The 20,402-nt window shown below is 35.9% G+C and overlaps 3 protein-coding genes and 1 long non-coding RNA gene across 5 annotated transcripts in view; 1 reads left to right on the top strand and 3 right to left on the bottom strand.

Moving 5' to 3' along the window:
* Positions 1-400: 400 nt before the first annotated feature.
* Positions 401-2,965, bottom strand: LOC132121064 (uncharacterized). Its single transcript, XR_009426225.1, has 2 exons — positions 2,610-2,965; positions 401-853 (listed from the first exon to the last, which is right to left on the bottom strand). It is a non-coding gene; the product is annotated as an uncharacterized LOC132121064 (long non-coding RNA).
* A 1,268-nt stretch (positions 2,966-4,233) lies between these two features.
* Positions 4,234-6,951, bottom strand: asb3 (ankyrin repeat and SOCS box containing 3). Of its 2 annotated transcripts, XM_059530248.1 has the most exons (4): positions 6,134-6,951; positions 5,783-6,039; positions 5,485-5,618; positions 4,234-4,487 (listed from the first exon to the last, which is right to left on the bottom strand). In XM_059530248.1, the coding sequence occupies exons 1-4, from the start codon at positions 6,170-6,172 to the stop codon at positions 4,330-4,332; spliced, it is 588 nt and encodes a 195-aa protein (XP_059386231.1). In that variant the 5' UTR covers positions 6,173-6,951; the 3' UTR covers positions 4,234-4,329. The 2 variants fall into 2 exon arrangements, with proteins under 2 accessions (XP_059386231.1, XP_059386232.1); XM_059530249.1 differs by lacking the exon at positions 6,134-6,951 and having other exon boundaries at positions 5,783-6,111.
* On the top strand, positions 6,748-10,419 carry chac2 (ChaC, cation transport regulator homolog 2 (E. coli)). The gene is made up of 4 exons (XM_059530186.1): positions 6,748-6,838; positions 8,768-8,865; positions 8,990-9,042; positions 10,119-10,419. Exons 1-4 carry the CDS (start codon positions 6,748-6,750, stop codon positions 10,321-10,323), a joined length of 447 nt encoding a protein of 148 aa, XP_059386169.1. The 3' UTR covers positions 10,324-10,419.
* Positions 10,420-11,903: 1,484 nt separating this feature from the next.
* The window catches only part of psme4b (proteasome activator subunit 4b), a 28,617-nt gene continuing 20,118 nt past the window's right edge, over positions 11,904-20,402 (bottom strand). The window contains exons 39-47 of the mRNA XM_059530918.1: positions 18,810-18,901; positions 18,575-18,706; positions 18,166-18,460; positions 17,903-18,031; positions 14,201-14,356; positions 13,953-14,109; positions 13,398-13,531; positions 13,144-13,282; positions 11,904-12,688 (exon numbers count right to left, since the gene is read on the bottom strand). Coding sequence (XP_059386901.1) covers positions 13,148-13,282; positions 13,398-13,531; positions 13,953-14,109; positions 14,201-14,356; positions 17,903-18,031; positions 18,166-18,460; positions 18,575-18,706; positions 18,810-18,901 — 1,230 coding nt within the window. The 3' untranslated portion in view covers positions 11,904-12,688; positions 13,144-13,147. The remainder of the gene's footprint in view (positions 12,689-13,143; positions 13,283-13,397; positions 13,532-13,952; positions 14,110-14,200; positions 14,357-17,902; positions 18,032-18,165; positions 18,461-18,574; positions 18,707-18,809; positions 18,902-20,402) is intronic.

Here is a 20,402-nt window from a genome sequence, read left to right as displayed (position 1 = left end):
TTGTTTAGTTAGAGAAAATAAGACATAAGGTTGCATAGGACTGAAACAGGTGAGTAAATATCAATTTCCAATTCTTCATGAACTATTCCTTTAGCAAACCACTTCCAATCACTGAAAACACCTCTACTCACCAACAGCAAGTCTTAGATCAACACAGCAGTTCTCTTCTTCTGTTCCCTGAAACAAATGTCCAAATGAAATGGCCCATTTCCTCTGTCCAGATTACTCCTGACAAAACAAACACACTGACACAAACACAAGCAAACGAATACATAATGACCTGTTTGTGAGGTGGCAAAGAGTAAAATCAATGAGATGAGACATGTAGGACCTGGAAGATAAAACAACAAACTGACTTGGAAAAACACATTAATCTCATGTTCAGTGAAAGCAAACAGAAGCCCATCACCCTTGTTTATTTCCTTGGTGTGTGTTAGCACTGGGTAACAGACTGCACAAATGCAATAAGATCCAGAACTCTTCCATCAAAAAGGCAAGAATCATCTAATCATACTGAGGAAAATAAATCATCCATACAAAACCAAAGCTGAACGAATCCCAAGAGGAGATGTAATATGCAGAAGCAAAGCAGCCTTAATACTTTTGTCCTTACAGATTGTATAACTGTATACAGTATTAGCACATGTATGCATTGTAGGAGATGTTCTAGAAGGTCTAGTGGAGAAAAAAAAAAAAAAACTCTGTGGGAATGTTTTAGCAGATATTTCCCATCAGCAGGTCGCCAGGCAACTGTGTCCTCATAATTCAGGTCCATGGTGAGAATAGCACAATGAGGCAATAATCACAGCTCTATGTTTCCTAGCTGGATCTGACACTGAGACAAACTAAATCCCTGCATAGAAGAAATATGAAAAAAAGAACTCATTCACACAGATAAAAACATATTAGATTACTGAAAAAAGCAACATTTAATGTACAACCCGAATTCCGGAAAAGTTGGGACGTTTTTTAAATTTTAATAAAATGAAAACTAAAGGAATTTCAAATCACATGAGCCAATATTTTATTCACAATAGAACATAGATAACGTAGCAAATGTTTAAACTGAGAAATTTTACACTTTTATCCACTTAATTAGCTCATTTAAAATTTAATGCCTGCTACAGGTCTCAAAAAAGTTGGCACAGGGGCAACAAATGGCTAAAAAAGCAAGCAGTTTTGAAAAGATTCAGCTGGGAGAACATCTAGTGATTAATTAAGTTAATTGATATCAGGTCTGTAACATGATTAGCTATAAAAGCTTTGTCTTAGAGAAGCAGAGTCTCTCAGAAGTAAAGATGGGCAGAGGCTCTCCAATCTGTTAAAGACTGCGTAAAAAAATTGTGGAAAACTTTAAAAACAATGTTCCTCAACGTCAAATTGCAAAGGCTTTGCAAATCTCATCATCTACAGTGCATAACATCATCAAAAGATTCAGAGAAACTGGAGAAATCTCTGTGCGTAAGGGACAAGGCCGGAGACCTTTATTGGATGCCCGTGGTCTTCGGGCTCTCAGACGACACTGCATCACTCATCGGCATGATTGTGTCAATGACATTACTAAATGGGCCCAGGAATACTTTCAGAAACCACTGTCGGTAAACACAATCCGCCGTGCCATCAGCAGATGCCAACTAAAGCTCTATCGTGCAAAAAGGAAGCCATATGTGAACATGGTCCAGAAGCGCCGTCGTGTCCTGTGGGCCAAGGCTCATTTAAAATGGACTATTTCAAAGTGGAATAGTGTTTTATGGTCAGACGAGTCCAAATTTGACATTCTTGTTGGAAATCACGGGCGCCATGTCCTCCGGGCTAAAGAGGAGGGAGACCTTCCAGCATGTTATCAGCGTTCAGTTCAAAAGCCAGCATCTCTGAAGGTATGGGGGTGCATAAGTGCATACGGTATGGGCAGCTTGCATGTTTTGGAAGGCTCTGTGAATGCTGAAAGGTATATAAAGGTTTTAGAGCAACATATGCTTCCCTCCAAACAACGTCTATTTCAGGGAAGGCCTTGTTTATTTCAGCAGGACAATGCAAAACCACATACTGCAGCTATAACAACAGCATGGCTTCGTCGTAGAAGAGTCCGGGTGCTAACCTGGCCTGCCTGCAGTCCAGATCTTTCACCTATAGAGAACATTTGGCGCATCATTAAACGAAAAATACGTCAAAGACGACCACGAACTCTTCAGCAGCTGGAAATCTATATAAGGCAAGAATGGGACCAAATTCCAACAGCAAAACTCCAGCAACTCATAGCCTCAATGCCCAGACGTCTTCAAACTGTTTTGAAAAGAAAAGGAGATGCTACACCATGGTAAACATGCCCCGTCCCAACTATTTTGAGACCTGTAGCAGAAATCAAAATTGAAATGAGCTCATTTTGTGCATAAAATTGTAAACTTTCTCAGTTTAAACATTTGCTATGTTATCTATGTTCTATTGTGAATAAAATATTGGCTCATGTGATTTGAAAGTCTTTTAGTTTTCATTTTATTAAAATTTAAAAAACGTCCCAACTTTTCCGGAATTCGGGTTGTACTAATACCACAGTCAACTACAGTTGTGCAAGTAACACTCAGAGAAGCTGAAAAGCCTGTGAGACGTACCATGCGATTAAATAAAGAGACAGGCACTAGACCTGCAATCCACTGTGGTGATCTTCCCCACAGCTCAAAGCCTCCAAATCCTGAGCCACTCTGGAATCAACTAAATTCACAGTATGAAGGGTGGTGGCTGTTCAACAATTCAGGCTTATAGCTCTAAACAGGTGGAATGGCTTAATGCTGCATGTCACACTGGCTTTTTATAGAACGTGCACCACATTTCAGGACTGGTACATTTTAGATTATGCTGCATCAATTATGTAAGTGCTCTATTCTAGACATCATTCCACTGTGCTGCTATCAAGTTTTAATTAGGGGAGACAAATCAAAGAGGTTATTTGAGACTGGTTTTTTAACATAAAAAATTCACTGTAAACATCAGAAGGTATACGTAAAAAAAAAAAACATCTATATTGGAAATGTGTTGAAACACACATATATTCTAGCACACACATATGTTCTAGCAAATAGATGTTTATATGAAATGTATGTGAAAAGTATTTTCTCATTTAAAATCATGTTATCACATCATATTTTTCTCAATTAAGTTTGAACAATAAAAAAATATATTTCTACTCTAATAAATGTTATAAAAATGAAAAAGAATGTGCAAATGTGAAAGATCAACATGAAGTCAGTCAGTCCTTTGGCTGAATTTCAAAAGCGTGATTGCAAAGGCGAACTGTTGGACCTGAGCTTACCTGCAGCACAAGAAAAGCTTAATGCACATGATTACTGATGCCTTGCCTTTCCAGAGTCTCCCACAGAGAGGTGGCCTGATTGTCTAGAACAAGGCACAGAGCTGCTGAGACACAGCCTCTGGTTTGCTCTGAATTCAAAATATCAGGGAGGGAACAGAAATGGCTCTCCTCTTTCACATAGACAGACTGCTAGGTACTGTATGTAGGGCTGGCGGTTATGCTGTCAGTTATCCGTGTTCTCCCCCTGCTGTTTGCACATGGTATACAGTATTCCAAAAGAAAAGGCGTGAAAACAAGGAACACCTTGATGTTATATAACATGATTTTTGTAACACATTTATGCAAGCACCAGTTGGTCTTTCCATAGCTGATGTTAAAGAGGCGTTAAAAACAATTAACCAGGATACGTACTGTAGATTTGTTTGATTTTTTTAGTACTGCAACATTGAGTCTGTGTGAATTAGAAACAGATTAACTGCCTATTCATAAAGGTACGAATCGATTCACAAAGCAGCAAGAGGTTGAGAGCATCACGCAGCAGAGATACTGATTAAGAGGCTTTTGACGGTGTGCTATGCATATTCCTAAAAGGTAACATAAAATGTTAAATACATAGTGTGACCGAAGGAAGATAGTAGCATTTCTGAACGAGTGTGGCTGCGTTGGCAATTAAGATTCGAGGAGAGTATGCGTCTTTGAGGCAGAGTGACCTTGGAGGCAGACAGAGAGGAGAGCTGCTGAGAGAGAAAAGATAACGAAGCAGACCAAAGACACGGAGCAGAGGTGAATTTCAACACCAACTCGGTATGAAAACCAGCTGTGGAAAAGGGGAACTGAACAGTGAAGATAAATTGGTGGAATTCTCCATTTGTCCTCCCACATTTTCTAAATACCAAGGTAATGAAAAGAGTCCGAGTCCAGCGTCATTGAGCAGTCATTAAAATTGTATTAACATTATATACAAAATACTGCAGTGGAACAAGTTGAGATAACTTAATTAGCCACACATAACTGTCAGGCCGCTATGTAAGCAAGCCTGGGACGTTTCTGAACTGAAGGTAGTCCTGAAGCAGTGTGGGGATGGGCAGCTGTTTGATAAAGGAGGTCTTAGACAGAGCATTGCTGCCCACCACTACCTGCACTGCCAGTCTGCACAGATAGGTGAGAGCAGGGACTGATTCTACGACCAAAAGCAAAAGGTTATTGAGCTGTGGCCACTTACCACATCAGATGATACAGCACCAGAATGCAGTAGGACAACAGTTATTTTATCAAAGATATTTTAATTACTTGCATTCAGTAGCGACACACTGAATTGATCAAAAGTGACAGTAAAGACTTTCACATTTTTACAAAAGATTTCTATTTCAAATAAAGGCTGTTCTTTTGAATGCTCTATTAATATAGAATCCTGAAAAAATGTCATATCATGGTTTCCACCAAAACTATGTTAACTGATAAGCTAATTTTTTTTTTCTGAAAAAAATGTGACACTGAAGACAATAACAGGAATAAATTACATTAAATTAAAATAAGTTATAATATTTCACAGTTTATGACCATATAAATGCAGCTTTATACATATATAAAATATATTTGGAATACCCTTAAATATCTATCAAATATTTATAAATCACTTTAAGTTTTTCGCCTATCTGGGGAACAAAACATTTCAATCAGCCATATATTTTTAAATAGATTAAAATGAAAATAATCATGGAAGAATGATGCATTAATTTTTCATTTATATGCATCTACTAAAAATACATAGTATTAAACTGCATAAATATTTTAATTTGGATTATTGAAACAATTTAAAATGATTCCAAAAAAATAAAAAATTAACCTGGTCAACTATGATGCAGAAACTCTTAAGAAAACTTTAAAAAGTGTAGTGAAATGATTTACTGTGTTACTCTTTTGGAAACTCAATGGACAAAAAAAGGTGTAATAAAATCATTCACTCTGTTGCTTAATTTCATATTACCAACAAAATGATTGCAAACAGAATGCAAATATTTGATTAATGCAACATGCTGAAGGATACACTGAAAAACACCTGAAGTCATAAAGCCTACACATATACATACATACATACATACATATATATATATATATATATATATATATATATATATATATATATATATATATAATTTAAAATGTACAGGCCATACCGAAATGCTTCTGTGGCATCCAGGTGCCATCTGCTTGACGGTGAGAGAAAATCTGAAGCATTGATGAGGGCAAAGTCTTCCAATTAATGAACTCCAGAAAGAAATTAAGCACTCCGTTCTCGGCTTCTTCAAGCCTGCACCCAATTAGAGCATAACAGACAGAAGTGAAGAGCTTAGCGCAGTAGTTTTTAACTGACGTTAATAAAGCACAATCGTTTATTAAACAGCACGCATGGTGAATCCAATCTTAATTAAAATAAAAACCTGTGTGGCACAACAACCACAATGTGTTGCTTACATTTTGAGTTGCAGGAGCAGCATGGGGTCCATTCCCGCTTTGAGCAGAAGGGGAAGCCAGAAAGAGGCGCTCTGCATCTCAGCAAGGGCTCTACGGGCCAGATCTTTGAGTCGTTCACCTTGAGGGAGGCCAGCGTGCTCTAGGATCAAGGGCAGGTGCTCTGGTACTTGGCCCTGTAATGCAAAGGCATAAATGCCCATGCTTACATATGCCCCTGCTGCCAAGAGCATCAAAGTGACTTCACGAATCTGGTGAAACTCGCTGTTCAAACTGAGAGACAAGCAGGAAAAAATTAAATATCATACTGTCCAATGGATTATGTTTAAAATAAAAAGTGGGACACAAGTGTACATCTATGTCATATTTCCAAGAGTTGCACCATAGAGCCATGTCCAAAGGGCAGCTGTAGCCAAACTGTCGACAGCTTTGGGGCGTCTGGACTGTAGCCTTTCTTTAGCAAGGCCCTCAGGCTGTCCGCTTGCCCGCTAAGTACTGCCAAATAAACTGGACTGACCTTTCCCTCGCCCCGATCACATTCTCACTTCGTTACCGGAATCACCTTTTCTAAAACACTATAGAGAAAGACAAGAGATGAGCAGCCAGATTAATGCAGTTTAGCAAATATTATTTCATAAAGGCCAAAGTTACATCTTTGTTTAAAAAGTACTAAAGGTTAGCTTTCAAATGAGTGTATAGTGTTGAGTGTATAGTGTTGATAGCCATTTGACTAGTCTCAGCCTCAGACATCATGCCCATGGACCGTTGGCTAAATGGCTGATGCATATGGGACACAAAAGTGGAAACGGATTGGTTTAATTATACAGGATTTTGTGCACTTTAACGTTCCGCCTGGAAACAAAGATGACGTGCTGCCAAACCCCCTCACAAAAGAAAAAAGCTGTAGAGTTTACAACTGTGACAGTGAGTGCTTGTCTGGATCAACTAAACACTGGGTTTTCAAAAGGATGTTTGATGTGATGGTCAAATGGCCTCATGGGAAGGCCTTGGCCAAAGAAAGATGCCATGAATTCCAGACCTTCAGCCGTCAGTCTGAAGGTCGGGCTATGCAAGACTACCATTTGACAGACCCATTACATCACTGACCGAGTTGCCATACCTAAGCCGACTGAACTGGGCCGCAGGATGGATGGGTAGCTGCCAGCAGTCCTCATTGCAGTACAGGTTCACATTCGCCCCTGTGGCAATGACAAACTGTGCATTAGGCGACCAAACTCTTATCCATGACTGCAGTGTTGCTTTTTTCTTCATTTAATAACCATTTATGCATATTAGATAAGTGACAAATAATGTCCATTACAAAGAAAAGGAATCTTTAAAAAATATTATGCCAAGTTTTTAAAAATGTCTTCAATGTATTCATTTTGGTTCCATATGATTTTCATGAACTTTTATATGATTTTAGAGAGGGATTTTATTGTAATGTCTATGAAATGTAGGTATCATGTAAAAAATATAACTATTTCCCTACATCGACAAATGTACACATTTTAACATGTTTTCTAAAAAGGCATGATATAAACATTCACTACCAAAAATGTTCAAAATGTGGGGTTGGTAAGATTTTTTTGTTTTGTTTTGTTTCTGAAAGAAGTCTCTTATGCTCAACAATGCTGCATTCATTTGATCAAAAATAAACTAAAAGAGTTTCTATTCTAATATAATTATATTTTTTGGAGTCACACCACATGACATTAACAACAAACTTAACTTGCAAAAAATTATTTTTCTTTTATTTTATTTTAAGAGACTTACTGACTGTCAAAGAGTCATAAGGGTCTGCGGGGGTCTTCACAATATAAATTATTTGGCATGTCTTTAGCTAACTTTGCAGTAAAAGCAACCAAACTACATACAATTTTCCTTTGGATAATTTTATTTGCTTAAAGAGATTTTTTTTCTTCATTACTAGATCAAGACTAGATCTGATTTTAGCTCCATACAAAGATACATACATACATAGATGTCCATACAAATAATGATGTGATCCCATAGTCATCAACAGCCTCCAGAGAGCACATGTTCACCAGGTACCTCACAATCTCAGTATGGTCCTGGAAATAGTTTTACAGGTATTTATTTAATCAGTTCTTTGATTAAAGACTTTGGTAACTGCCTTAGATGTAGGATTTAAAAACCTGATTTAATTAGAAACAAAGCAAAATGGCCCTGAGCTTTCATTTTTTTTAAGTTCAATTAAACATTTAGTATAAAATTTATTGAAAGAGGTATAAATTTAAAAGTAGTCATGACGTGCAACAGAATTATTTGATTGTTGTTATGCAATTCTTCCTGATAAAAACTAACTGATAAGCATTTACACTTAAAAGTGAGTGAGAAGAGCTGCAGAACTTCTAAAGGCGTGTGAATGTATTGTTTGTGCAAATTTCTGTTTCCAAAACATAAAAGCTTTGTAAATCATAAATCAGAATTATAGATTAAAGCTATAACCTTGTAAACAGCTTGATGGAGACAAGACCAGCCTTTCATATTCCATATTTCATCAGAATACCATTGCTACAGTTATTACTGTAAATATCCTGTAAATTACTACAGTGCTGTATTAAATATAATGGTGGATATTCTGGCTATCGTGGAAGATTTCTTTCTTATGTATTGTTGTTGTAAGGTTTTTTTTTTTTTTTTTAAGTCGGCCGGCTTTTATTTAGAAAAATAATCTCTACTATTAACCTGTTCATACATTCAACTAATGCCGTACATAATATAATGTTATATATATATATATATATATATATATATATATATATATATATAAAAATTTAAATATTTAGATATAAACTTATAGGCAGCAACATATATTTATATATAAACAGTAACGCAGTGTTTTTATGGCAGCTTGTAAATCAGACGGCAACTGATGCGAGTCTTGTTTGTCGGCTAACAAACCCCGTCCATCATTTTGTGGAGTAATTTATGCGTTCAGACACTGACCCGAGCTTTGGAAAGTTGGCTTTCCATACGAGGAGAAACGAGTGGGTTTCGTCAAAGGTATCAGTCGCAGATTCTGGCAGGGAAGCACGGATCATCGAGGGGTGCCTGGAAAGGTATGGACAGGTTATTCTTAATCAAAGTCATACGAGTTTATGAACAGCAGGTGTCCAGTCGTAGTGACCTTTCAGGATGACACCGCACTTTACACACTTTTACTTCTTATTGATTCTATTTCAGCCTGGCCGAGTGGTGACATTAATAGAGGACCCTGAGGTAATGACTGTCAGTCTGTTAAATACTGATTACAATGCCGATATATGGCGCATTACATTACACTAAGTTAGATATTTATGATAAACTATTATCTAATAAATTTGTAATTACCTTACATGAAATTAATATAAATTATAATTATAATACAAAAAAAACAATATATTTTATAATATAAAAAAATAATATTTAAAATAAACTTATTAAACTTATTAAGGTTACTTATACAACCTTGAATGAAATGTAGCTAATTTAAAAAAAATCACATTTCTGTATCCAGCCTTAAAATTGTGATTATGTAATATTTTTATAGTGTCGATTTATTTTTTATAATTCACAAATAAAGTTCATAATTGTTTTAAACAAATTATCATCTAATATAATTAACCTCACATACAATTTAAATAGTTTTAAACACATGAAATGTCTGTATCCTGCCTTATAATGGTGGTGCAGTATTTTTTATACAATGAGCCTATTTATCTTTTAATTGACTTAAAAAAAGTTCATTTTTAAATAAAATGTTATCTAACAATTAACCTAGCATGAACTTTAGCAAGTAAAAAAACAACACAAAAATGTCCATATATCCCACCTTAAAGGTGAACAATTACACAGTGAATAATCTTTTAATTCACTTTAATATTTTTAATTGTATTTAAAAAAGATGTATTAATTTTTATACAATATTTATTAATTTAATTTTTTGTATACTTTTTAAAAATAAATTGTAAGGTACAACATATGAGTGAACTCTTTTCTTTTTCACTGGCCGGTTATTTTATTATATATATTTTTAAAGAGTTTCAGACCCTGTTTTGTACAGTATTAATGGGAAATGCCATATATTATATTTGTGATGTGTCATTTAATAATACCATATGAGATTTACATACATAAATTTCATTTACTTGCATTAATCCAGTAGATTTTTTGAGAGTAGAGAAATGAGAGTAATCCAAAAAAAGGTTCTAGCACTCTCTATTTGCCTGCAGGGCTGTGTGTGGGGCGTTGCTTATAAGTTGCCATCAGGTCAAGAAAAAAAGTGAAAGAGTATCTGGACTACAGAGAGAAAGGCGTTTATGGGGTGATCAAGGCACCAACCAATGCAGGACACATTGCTCTACATCGGCTCCTGTGATAACCCAAATTACCTTGGCCCAGCACCTTTGGAAACAATCGCTCAGCAGATTGTGAAGTGTGTAGGCCCCAGTGGCAAGAATACAGACTACCTCTTTGAGCTCGCCGATGCCATCAGGCAACTAATACCTGAAGACTTGGATGATCACCGTTCTCTTTAGAGCGCCTTGTGAAGGAGCTACAGGAGGAGGAAGAGATGGAGTGATCTGATAAAGCCTGCTCTGTTCTTAATCTTTTGAAAAACTCAAGAATTGTCCTTTTTTTTCCTCGTATATATTATGATATCTGATGTATGCTAAAAGGGATTACTTGATAAAACGCTGAATTAGCAGAACTTAAACTACTGTTCTGGTAGCCTCTTGACAATGTTTTAATCTACACTTGATTTTACATAGTGACATTGAACATTGTTTGTCTCACGTTTAACCTTGAGATACAAATCAAGAACTTAAATAGATTTCAGTATATTGCACATAATATATAATGTCATTACGTCCATGAAAATGTAAATGAACGGATGGTTTCATTTTCAGAGGCTGGTTTATTTTACACGGGATACTTGAATATGTTACTTAGCCATTTCCTTTTTTTTTTTTAAGTTCCTTATCATCCTAATCTTCAAATAAGCCATAGCAAGGTGAATCTTATGAACATAACATGTTTAAGTCACCAATTTACCCTCCACAAAAAATAAAAATAATAATTAGAATAAATCCAAATTAAACGTTATTTTAAAATTATTTTAGTTATGATTATAATGTCAATGTAAAAAAAAAAACTACCTTAATTTTCCTTTATCTATCTATCTGGGATTTGTGAGATTCAACCAAGCAAAGCTTTGAGTTTATACATTTACATTCATAATTTATCAACTAATGTTTAAAAAATATCAGAATTGTTACAACTCCATTCTAGCACAAGTGTGTTGTTGTGTTGTGCTGTGTGTACAGGATCTTCACAGAGTTCATCACTGTTACTACAGAAGGTAATAATAATGATGATGGCATATTGTGAAACCCAGGCACTGATCTATAATATAGAACATTGGGCCCAGGTAATAAATAATAAAAAAAGAACATTGTAGAGAGAAAAAAAGAGGCCTTTTGTTTTAATTTGTTAAAAACAATACATTTATTGGCCTTGAGAGTAAAACAAAGCAAATCTAAAAAAAAAAAAAAAAAAAACAATAGAGAAAAATCACTGCAGTTTTGGCACTAAGCTAAATAATGTTTCTGTTATGTACACTTCCAAATGTAAAATGGAGCTGACCATAGTAGAACCTGAAGCCTTCCTGGTGCCTTGTGTTATTCAGAGGAAAATCTAAAGTGGTTCTGTACTGAGGCTGGAGTAAATAGTTACAAAAAAAAAACACTTATCCGGGATTCTGTCACATGCCATTAAGAAATGGATCAAAATGTGATGAATTTGGTCAAACTACAAACATGCACTCACACCAACATGTACACGTATATCAGCGCCTTCCACAAACTCCCATACTGGATCCCGTCAGGCTGCTGTCTAGAAGACGTGTCAGTCGTTAACGCATAGATAAATGCATATGTACAGTACATAAATACACAAACACATAGGAAACAAAACATATCCCTGTTATGATGGCATGTGAGCAGAGAGCTACAGGACAATGTCACAGCTACCTTCAGACACACATACCACGATAACTTCAGAGTACTCAGACTTGCGTTCTCATGTGGTGATAAATGACAAGCGCTCAACCCAAATATATTCTTCATCAAGTCGAAGAACTATCGGCAACAATTTATTTTTCCCAAAGAGGTGCCTGCCACATCAGATTACTGTGGAGGATCAAGTTGAAAAGATGCTGGCATGAAAAAAATGTCTCTGCCACTCAACAAAGAAACACATGCTGCGAGCTGTAAAATGTTTACGGAAAACAAAATGCTAAAAGATAAAAAAAAAACTTCCAGTTTATTGCAGAAAAGTGGTTTTCAAATTCTAAACGTAAAGGATTCGGTCGTTGGACTATCTTCACATGCTCGGATCATTTAGAACCTCATGGCAGAGAGCATCATGGGGGCTTTGGAGTTGGATTTATGGGGCGATCCATAGGCATTCTGTCCATCACACAGTTCAACACTGGATTATAGAGGGGAAAAAAATAAATCTATCTGTACAATAATATTACAGACTGCAGGCCATACATTCCTGCACTGGTAAACCTTAAATATTAAGTATAGTTGAAATGCAAAAATTTGGGCTAGATATATAGATTCAAACAGTACGTACAGTGTCTATGTCTAGGTTGTTAAATTACTCATCTCGTGTCTCTTTCATGCCTATACATGCCTTCTGCCCTCCTCTCATCATGTGCTCATGGTTTAGTGGGCTCCTGGGTCTGTGTTCGAGAGGTTCTGCTGTAGATGCTGAGGTCCTGAGCGTCGGAGTCCTCCCATCCCATCCCATCCTCATGAATGCATAAGATATTTTATTTGAATATAAAAAAAATAAAATAAAAAAAACTAAAACCTGCAGCAAAATTGTTGCAACCTGAAAGAAAAAATTTAATATCATCAGCTAACGATCATGCAATTAAGTAGAGTTTACAGACTTTAACAGCTTTCATTTAATTACTATGGCAACATAAAATATTATTAGCACAGTCAAAATCAGTAGAGAACAGCATTTCCTGGTCATCACAGGAGCAATTTGCGCCAAAACAGGAATGGGTCACCCAAAAATGAAAATGTACTTTAAATTTAATGAAGCATTACATCACTTGTTCACCAATGGATCCTCTGCAGTGAATGGGTGCCGTCAGAATGAGAATCCAAACAGTTGATAAAACAGCTGATTATTGTGATGTAATGCTACATTTCTTGAAATCTGTTCTGATGAAGAAACAAACTCATCTAGATCTTGGATTGCCTGGGGGTGAGTACATTTTCAGCAAGTTATCAATTTTTGGGCAAACCGTCCCTTTAAACAAGGGTTCTGTAACATACCCATCTAGGCATAGTAGCAGGGTGACACGAGAAGGTCTGTGAGCACTACGAGCTGGTCGTCTGTGAACTGCTGCTTGTGCTCCAGCCAGTTGTCATGATGAGTACGGCGGAAATTAGACAGAGTCTTTTTCACGGTCATCTAAATCAGACGGAGAGAGGCTTGTATTGATTTTTGTTAGATTTAATGGGCCCTAAGAGCCAAGAGCACAAGAGGGAGACAGAAAGCAATTGTGTTTGTGATGTGACCGGTATACCTCAATAGGCTGCGTGTCGTTGAGGTGTGCGCTGAGGTCCATGAGGAGCTGAGGCATCCAGGTTGGGACATCATATGGGCTGGATAAGATGCAAGCACTGAGTCCCAGCACTCCAGCGTGACGCCGTACCAGATCTGAGGATAGACAAACATGGGTTAAGTACAGCAAATGATTCTCTTCTTTTTTCCCCCAATAAATATATCTGAATATTGCAGTAAATTAATTGTTTTTTTTAATTAAGAGATTTTTATGTACTTATTTTAAATGTAATTTTAATTACATTTTATTTGTTTTCTAGTAAATAATAATATAAAAACATTTAAAAGAATAAATCGGATTCTTGAGGTGTTTTTTTTTCTTTTAAAATAGTACACAAATGAAAAGAAACATTTATATTAAAGAATATTAAAACTTGTTTACAGATTTCTCTTATAATTTATCGATTAGAATTGCATTTGGCCTGAGTTTTTTTAAAACAAAAAATATGCAAATAAATAAAAAAAAATAAAAAAAAAAATTGATTATATATATTTTTTTTCTTTAGCGTGATCATACCAACTGAAGGAATGGTGTCCACCACAGAGCCTCTCTTCCTCTTTTTGGGTAACCTGGTTTTGCATAGAGCTTCAAAGTGAGTCTGCATGGAGGCATCCATTGCCAAGAAGTTACACTGCAGGAAGCCACTGAGAGTGGTGGCAGCCATCTCTCTCACCTAAGACACAAAGATGCAAAGGGATGAAAGTTTCATGAACAAGGCTGCATAAAAGTGAATAAATGATGGCAGCATGTTGCCCGAAAGGTACCTCCAGCTGCTCATCCTCCAGTAGCCTGATGACCAGTGCTCTTACGTCCTGAACAGCCTGCTCATTGCTCAGTATGGTGAACAGATTATAGAACACCATTATCTGGAGGTATGTTAGCACTGAGAATCGTGCATGCCAAGAGCTGCTGCCAGCAATCTGAAAAAAGAATAAAAATCTCATGGTTACACAGCGCTCACTAACACTGGATAATAATGGTAAATCAATAAAATTGTCTATATATATATATATATATATATATATATATATATATATATATATATATATTAGGGGTGTAACGATACGCGTATCCGTATTGAACCATTCGGTACGAGGCTTTCGGTTCGGTACGCGGTACGCATTATGGACCGAACGGTTCGTTGGACTAATTAATTATATTTGGAAAATAAAAACAAATTGTGAAATATAATGATATGCGTTCAACAAGGTAGCCCAATAACCCAAACGACGTAACAGGCAACGCCCCTGACACCCCCGAAGTAGAAAAAAACACCAACTTATATGTTTATGTTAGGCTACTCAGTCAGGCGCTCGCTCACTCAGTAATACACGCTGAAGGCTCGTTGCAAAATCCAAAGTGCACCCAAACACCAGACCTGTTGGTTATTGGAGGATCTTCTATTTCTGGTCTGTTCATTTGCGTGCTTACGCGCAGTGCACGCCGCGGTCAAAGTTCAAAATAGTTCAACTTTTGCCGCTGTGCTCTGTGACGATTACCAGCGCGACCAATAGGATCCAAAACAAGCACGGAAATCAAAATGAATGAACGGCTAGTACAGTACTGTGTGTGTCACAATTTCCTGAGCTGTACGATACAAGTTTGAGGTAGTATAGGGACATCGTCAGGAAAGCTGTGTCATGGAGACATATCTCCATTCAAGGAACAACAGACTATGATAGAGCTCCCGCTAAAAGTTTTTAAAACTCCGCCTACGCCATAGCGCAGCGCGGGGCAAATCGCGTTGTATCTGAAGGGCAACACTGAACCCAGCGGCAAGCGCCCCGCATACCGCGTCCTGTGTGAAAGGCCCATTACTCTGTAGTGGAAAACGTAGGTTTTAAGAACATGCTTAATGTAATTGAGCCCCGTTACAATATTCCTTCACGAGCCCATTTCAGACAGACCGTAATTCCTGCTTTGTTCCAAAAAACATAAGCCCTATAGAGAATCAATTGAGTAAAAACACACTCAATATAAAGAGTTATAGAGTTCCATATAAAAAGTTACATCTTTGTATTTGTTCATAACTACTACAATAATATAACATTTTCATTTTTTTTTTACAAGGAGCTGTTTTTGTTTTATACAGTATGCTGCTAAGAAAACACTATAGAAGATGGGTAAAGAATAGCTCCATCATTGTTCAATGTAAAAAAAAAAAAAAAAACATACTTTGTTAGTTTTAATAACTAAAACATTTTTTAAAAATCAAGGAAATTTATCTGCCAATTTTTTCTTTTTGCTGTATCTAAAACGTACCGAACCGTACCGAACCGTGGCACCAGTGTATCGTATCGAACCGAACCCTGAATTTTGTGAACCGTTACACCCCTAATAATCAGTGTCACTACATCGTGATTATTGGTGAGTTATCACCGGGGGAAAATAAGCAACATTATAATTATTTATTACCATTTTAAATATATGTGATGCGATCTGGGAAAACCCGTCGGATGTCGTGCTTGGATGTTTTCAAGAAATTCAAAAAAATAGGTTGTGTGTTAATTTTTTTGTCAAAATTAGGGTTTCAGTCAATTATCATTTTATAATATCTTGTCTATCATCTCTGAAAATATCTTGACAAAATTCTATTGTTAAGTGCAGAAAAATAGCAATTTATTGCAGCAAGCTGAAAAGATGTTAAAAGAGTGCTGCGGAGGTGCTTTCTCTTAACACCACAAAAACAGTTCACCTGTCAAAATAAATCATGCAACATATACAGTACAGACCAAAAGTTTGGAAACATTACTATTTTTAATGTTTTTTTAAAGAAGTTTCTTCTGCTCATCAAGCCTGCATTTATTTGATCAAAAATACAGAAAAAACAGTAATATTGTGAAATATTATTACAGCTTAAAATAATAGTTTTCTATTTGAATATACTTTAAAAAAATAATTTATTCCTGTGATGAAAAGCTGAATTTCCAGCATCATTACTCCAGCCTTCAGTGTCACATGTAACATCCAGTCTATCACATGATCATTTAGAAATCATTCTAATATTCTGATTTATTATGTGTTGGAATTAGTTCTGCTGTCTAATATATTTGATGAATAAAAGGTTAAAAAGAACTGCATTTATTAAAAAAATAAATAAATCTAATAATATATATTCTAATAATATATTTTTTTTACTATAAATTTTTATCAATTTAACACATCCTTGGTGAATAAAAGTATTGATTTTATTTAAAAAAAAGAAAGAAAAAAAAATTGCTGACCCCAAAATACTGACCAGTAGTGTATATTATTATTACAAAATATTTATATTTTAAAAACATAGCTTCTTTTTTTTTATTATTATTAATCAAAGTATCCTAAAAAAGTATCACATGTTCTGAAAAAATATTAAGCAGCAGAACTGTTTCCAACTTTGATAATGAATCATCATATTAGAATGATTTCTAAAGGATCATGTGATAATGATCCTAAAAATTTAGCTTTGCATCACAGAAATAAATAATTTAAAGTATAAAAAATGTAAAAACAATTATTTTAAATTGTAATAATATATTACAATATAAAAAAAATTCTGTATTTTTGATCAAATAAATGCAAGCTTGATGAGCAGAAGAAACTTCTTTTAAAAATATTAAAAATACTAATGTTTCCAAACTTTTGGTCTGTACTGTATAATAAAGGTGTATCATATACATATGTCTGTTATATATGCACAGGTGCGCTGCGCTCACTTTTCTATCTACAGGGTACACTTTTGTGCTATCCAAACATTCAAGGGGTGATGAAGTGTTCAGAGACTATGCCCATCATGATAAACGATGGAAAACGGTCTTCTTCAGGGTAACATTCGTCTTTTTATGTAATTATGCAGTAGTGCTCCTGACAGACAGCGATCGTTTAAGTAGATGTGAAAGTGAAAGTTAAAGCAGTCTCACCTTAAAACCGTTTTTCTCAAAATTCTATTCTGGAAAATCATAGCTATCAGCCAACTTCAGATAGCCATAACTTTTGTTACGTTCAAGCTATGGACAAAATGCAGTTTTGGAAAGGGCTTGAACTCAGCTTTCCAATGGTATGAAAACCTGAAAAAGGTCAAATTTCACCATGTGCTAAGTTTTCCTAGATCGCATCACATTTAAATCAGCTTACATTTTTACACTTTCAGTTTTAATTTAGTTGTTTTAATATATTTCTATATAGCTTTTATTATTTTTTTCTTCAGTTTTAGTTTCAGTCATTTTACTAATTCAACTGCAACTAATTTATTTCAGTTAGTTAAGGCAATTTTTCTAATATTTCTAATTTTCATCAATATTTTTATTTATATCAGCTTTATTTCAATTACTGTTAACAGATTTTAGTAGTTTTAGTTTCACTAAACAATAACAATAAGCTCTTAAGTAAAAATAATAATAAAATAAATAACGTAGTCAAGGTCAAATTCAGCTTTCAAACTGTCGTCCTAATATGTGGGGTCGTGTCTAGCGTGTCTGAGGCCTTACCTCATGTAGCACCTTCAGTACCATAGGGATCTGCTCAGGATAGAGGAGACCCTGAGACATGAGGGATAGGCACATCTTTGCGTCCCTTTTCAGCTCATCATAGCTGTCATCATTTTCTACAGGAGCGATCTGCAGATGGAGGGAAACAGTCACAGAGTGGAAGTCAGCAATCCACTTAAGAGCACTCCACAGAAATGTATAAAGGATGAGATACATAGAGCATACGCTAAGATAGAGAGAGAGAGGGAGCGAGCATGCGAGACCTTAAAGAGCAGGGGCAGCAGCTGCAGTTGCTGAGGTACTGGAGTAGAGAAGGAGCGCCCCGCACTGGCCATCAGCCACTTCAGAACAGTTTTGAGGAGTCTAATGGCCTGGGTCCTCTCGTCCTGCTCCTCCACTCCGTTCTCCTCCACCACGTGGTTCTGGATCTCCTCATCTCCCTCAATCAGAGGCTTCAGTTGAGACAAGATCCTTTCGGTAAACTCAGCAATGTGTGGTGACTTAGTAGGCAGAGTGTATGGCAGGTTGACGTCAATCATGAAAATGTACGTCAGCACACTGCAAGGGAAGACAAGACATGACAAGACAGAAATCATGACATGAGAGAATCTGTTGAACTGCCAGTGTATTGTTAGACCACAGTGACCATTTTGACCCCAACTGCAGACATACCTGCCAATACGCTCTCTCACATTCTTATAAACCTGAGTGAGTTTGGGCTCCAGGTAACTAAGCAATCTGTGTAGCAGCTCTGGGACCCTCCACTCCTGCTGTGCCAGACCACCTTGCAGCACGTATAGGTGGCTACAGAGAGAGAAACAAATTACCGTATTTCAAAATATCAAATATTGCATCCAAGTCTGAATGGTTTCAGATTGTCCCACAAACCAAACCAAAACACACCTACCAAGCATCTACAAACGATCCACCTTCCCCACTGAGAGGACACTCCATCAGCATCTCAAGAAGCCAGTGAAGCTTTCGTGGATCTCGGCTCTCCTGAAAACATCAAACATCAACAGTGAGTTGTTCTCATAGCTTTACATACACAATAATGTTTCGATAAATATAAAGAAGTTTTTACAGTCACTTTTGACCAATTAAATGCAACCTTGCTGAATTAAAATAATTAAAACATTTTAAATTGTAGTTTAAAAACTATTTAAATAATGGATAGTAAAATATATTTGGATATTTTAAATATTTAAATTATCTTGATATTTATATATAGACCTTTCCCCCTGAAGTCTATTTTGAACATTTTCAAGACCGTTTACTGTTGGTTGCAAGCAGACTAGAGCTGTAGCTATCGAATATTTTAGTAATCGAGTATTCTACCAAAAATTCCATCGATTAATCGAGTAATCGGATAAAATTTGTTTTTTAAAATGAGTTTTTGTAATTAAAGTGCAATATTAATTATGCAAGAGAAAATAAGACTCCTCAGTCTCTTAAAATGAACAACCAAGTTTCCTTTTTAGAATTTTTTTTTTTTAAATGCATAGAATGCATTTAAAAAACATTTAATTATTACCCACTGTTTCTCTGTCTGTACATGTACTGTGAACAAGGACAATAAATTTGACTGATGAATTAAGTGCATTTAAGTGCCATTCAGTTGGAGTTTTAAATAAAGCATTTTCTGAGATGCACATTAAACATTAACGCATAAAACATTAATTTAATTTATCTTTTAATTATTGAAAATTAAGCAAACTTCACTTTTTGGTAAACAAAGGAGATTAACTATTAAAAATAAAACATGGAAGAAACGTTGTGTGATTAAACCTTAAAAAAAAATAATGTTAGATTTTTTTTTTAGTAGTAGTAGCTATGTACATTCTGCTGAACAATAGTCTTTAACCGGACTTTTATTTTGACGGGTTGACGTACCTTTACAGTTTTGTGTATGTGATGTGACGATAGTTTTACTTACATCAAACAGTCAAATGCTCATGAAGTGACTGTCAGAGCAGTTCTGGAGATGTTGTTCATGTGTTTACGTCCTTATTTAGTGAGACCGCAGACGCTGAAATCACCTGAGCGTCACGCGTGCTTCTGTGTGTGTGATAAACGAATCCGCGCTTCTGCTCCATTCATTAACAGAGACACGCAGAACATGCAGGATTCATATTTAAATAGACTGTTCCGGCTTAATATTTACAGATATTAGTCCATATCGTGATTTGATGTAAGTGCAATGACCTATTTTTGATTAACTCATTCAAAATTTGGCAAATTCCGTGCCACTCCGCGTTTAACTGTAAATTCCGTTTTTATGACTGGATTCCGCGATTCCGGCCGAGTTTTCTGCATCGCGGAAATCATAGGGCCCTAGTTGTGGTATGCCAGCTCTATCTTGCAATGGACATGAGCCACGACGTTCTCTTTACGTTTGCCCGCACCCTCAAATCAAAACACTGCGGACTCCTTGTGTCTCCTTCCGCTTTGTGGGTGACGTAAATGCGTTGTGTCACATTTAAAAAATCATTGCAAAAGA

The sequence above is a fragment of the Carassius carassius genome, chromosome 39 (genome assembly GCF_963082965.1).
Source record: "Carassius carassius chromosome 39, fCarCar2.1, whole genome shotgun sequence".
NCBI lineage: Eukaryota > Metazoa > Chordata > Actinopteri > Cypriniformes > Cyprinidae > Carassius > Carassius carassius.
This window is presented reverse-complemented; position numbering and strand designations above follow the sequence as displayed.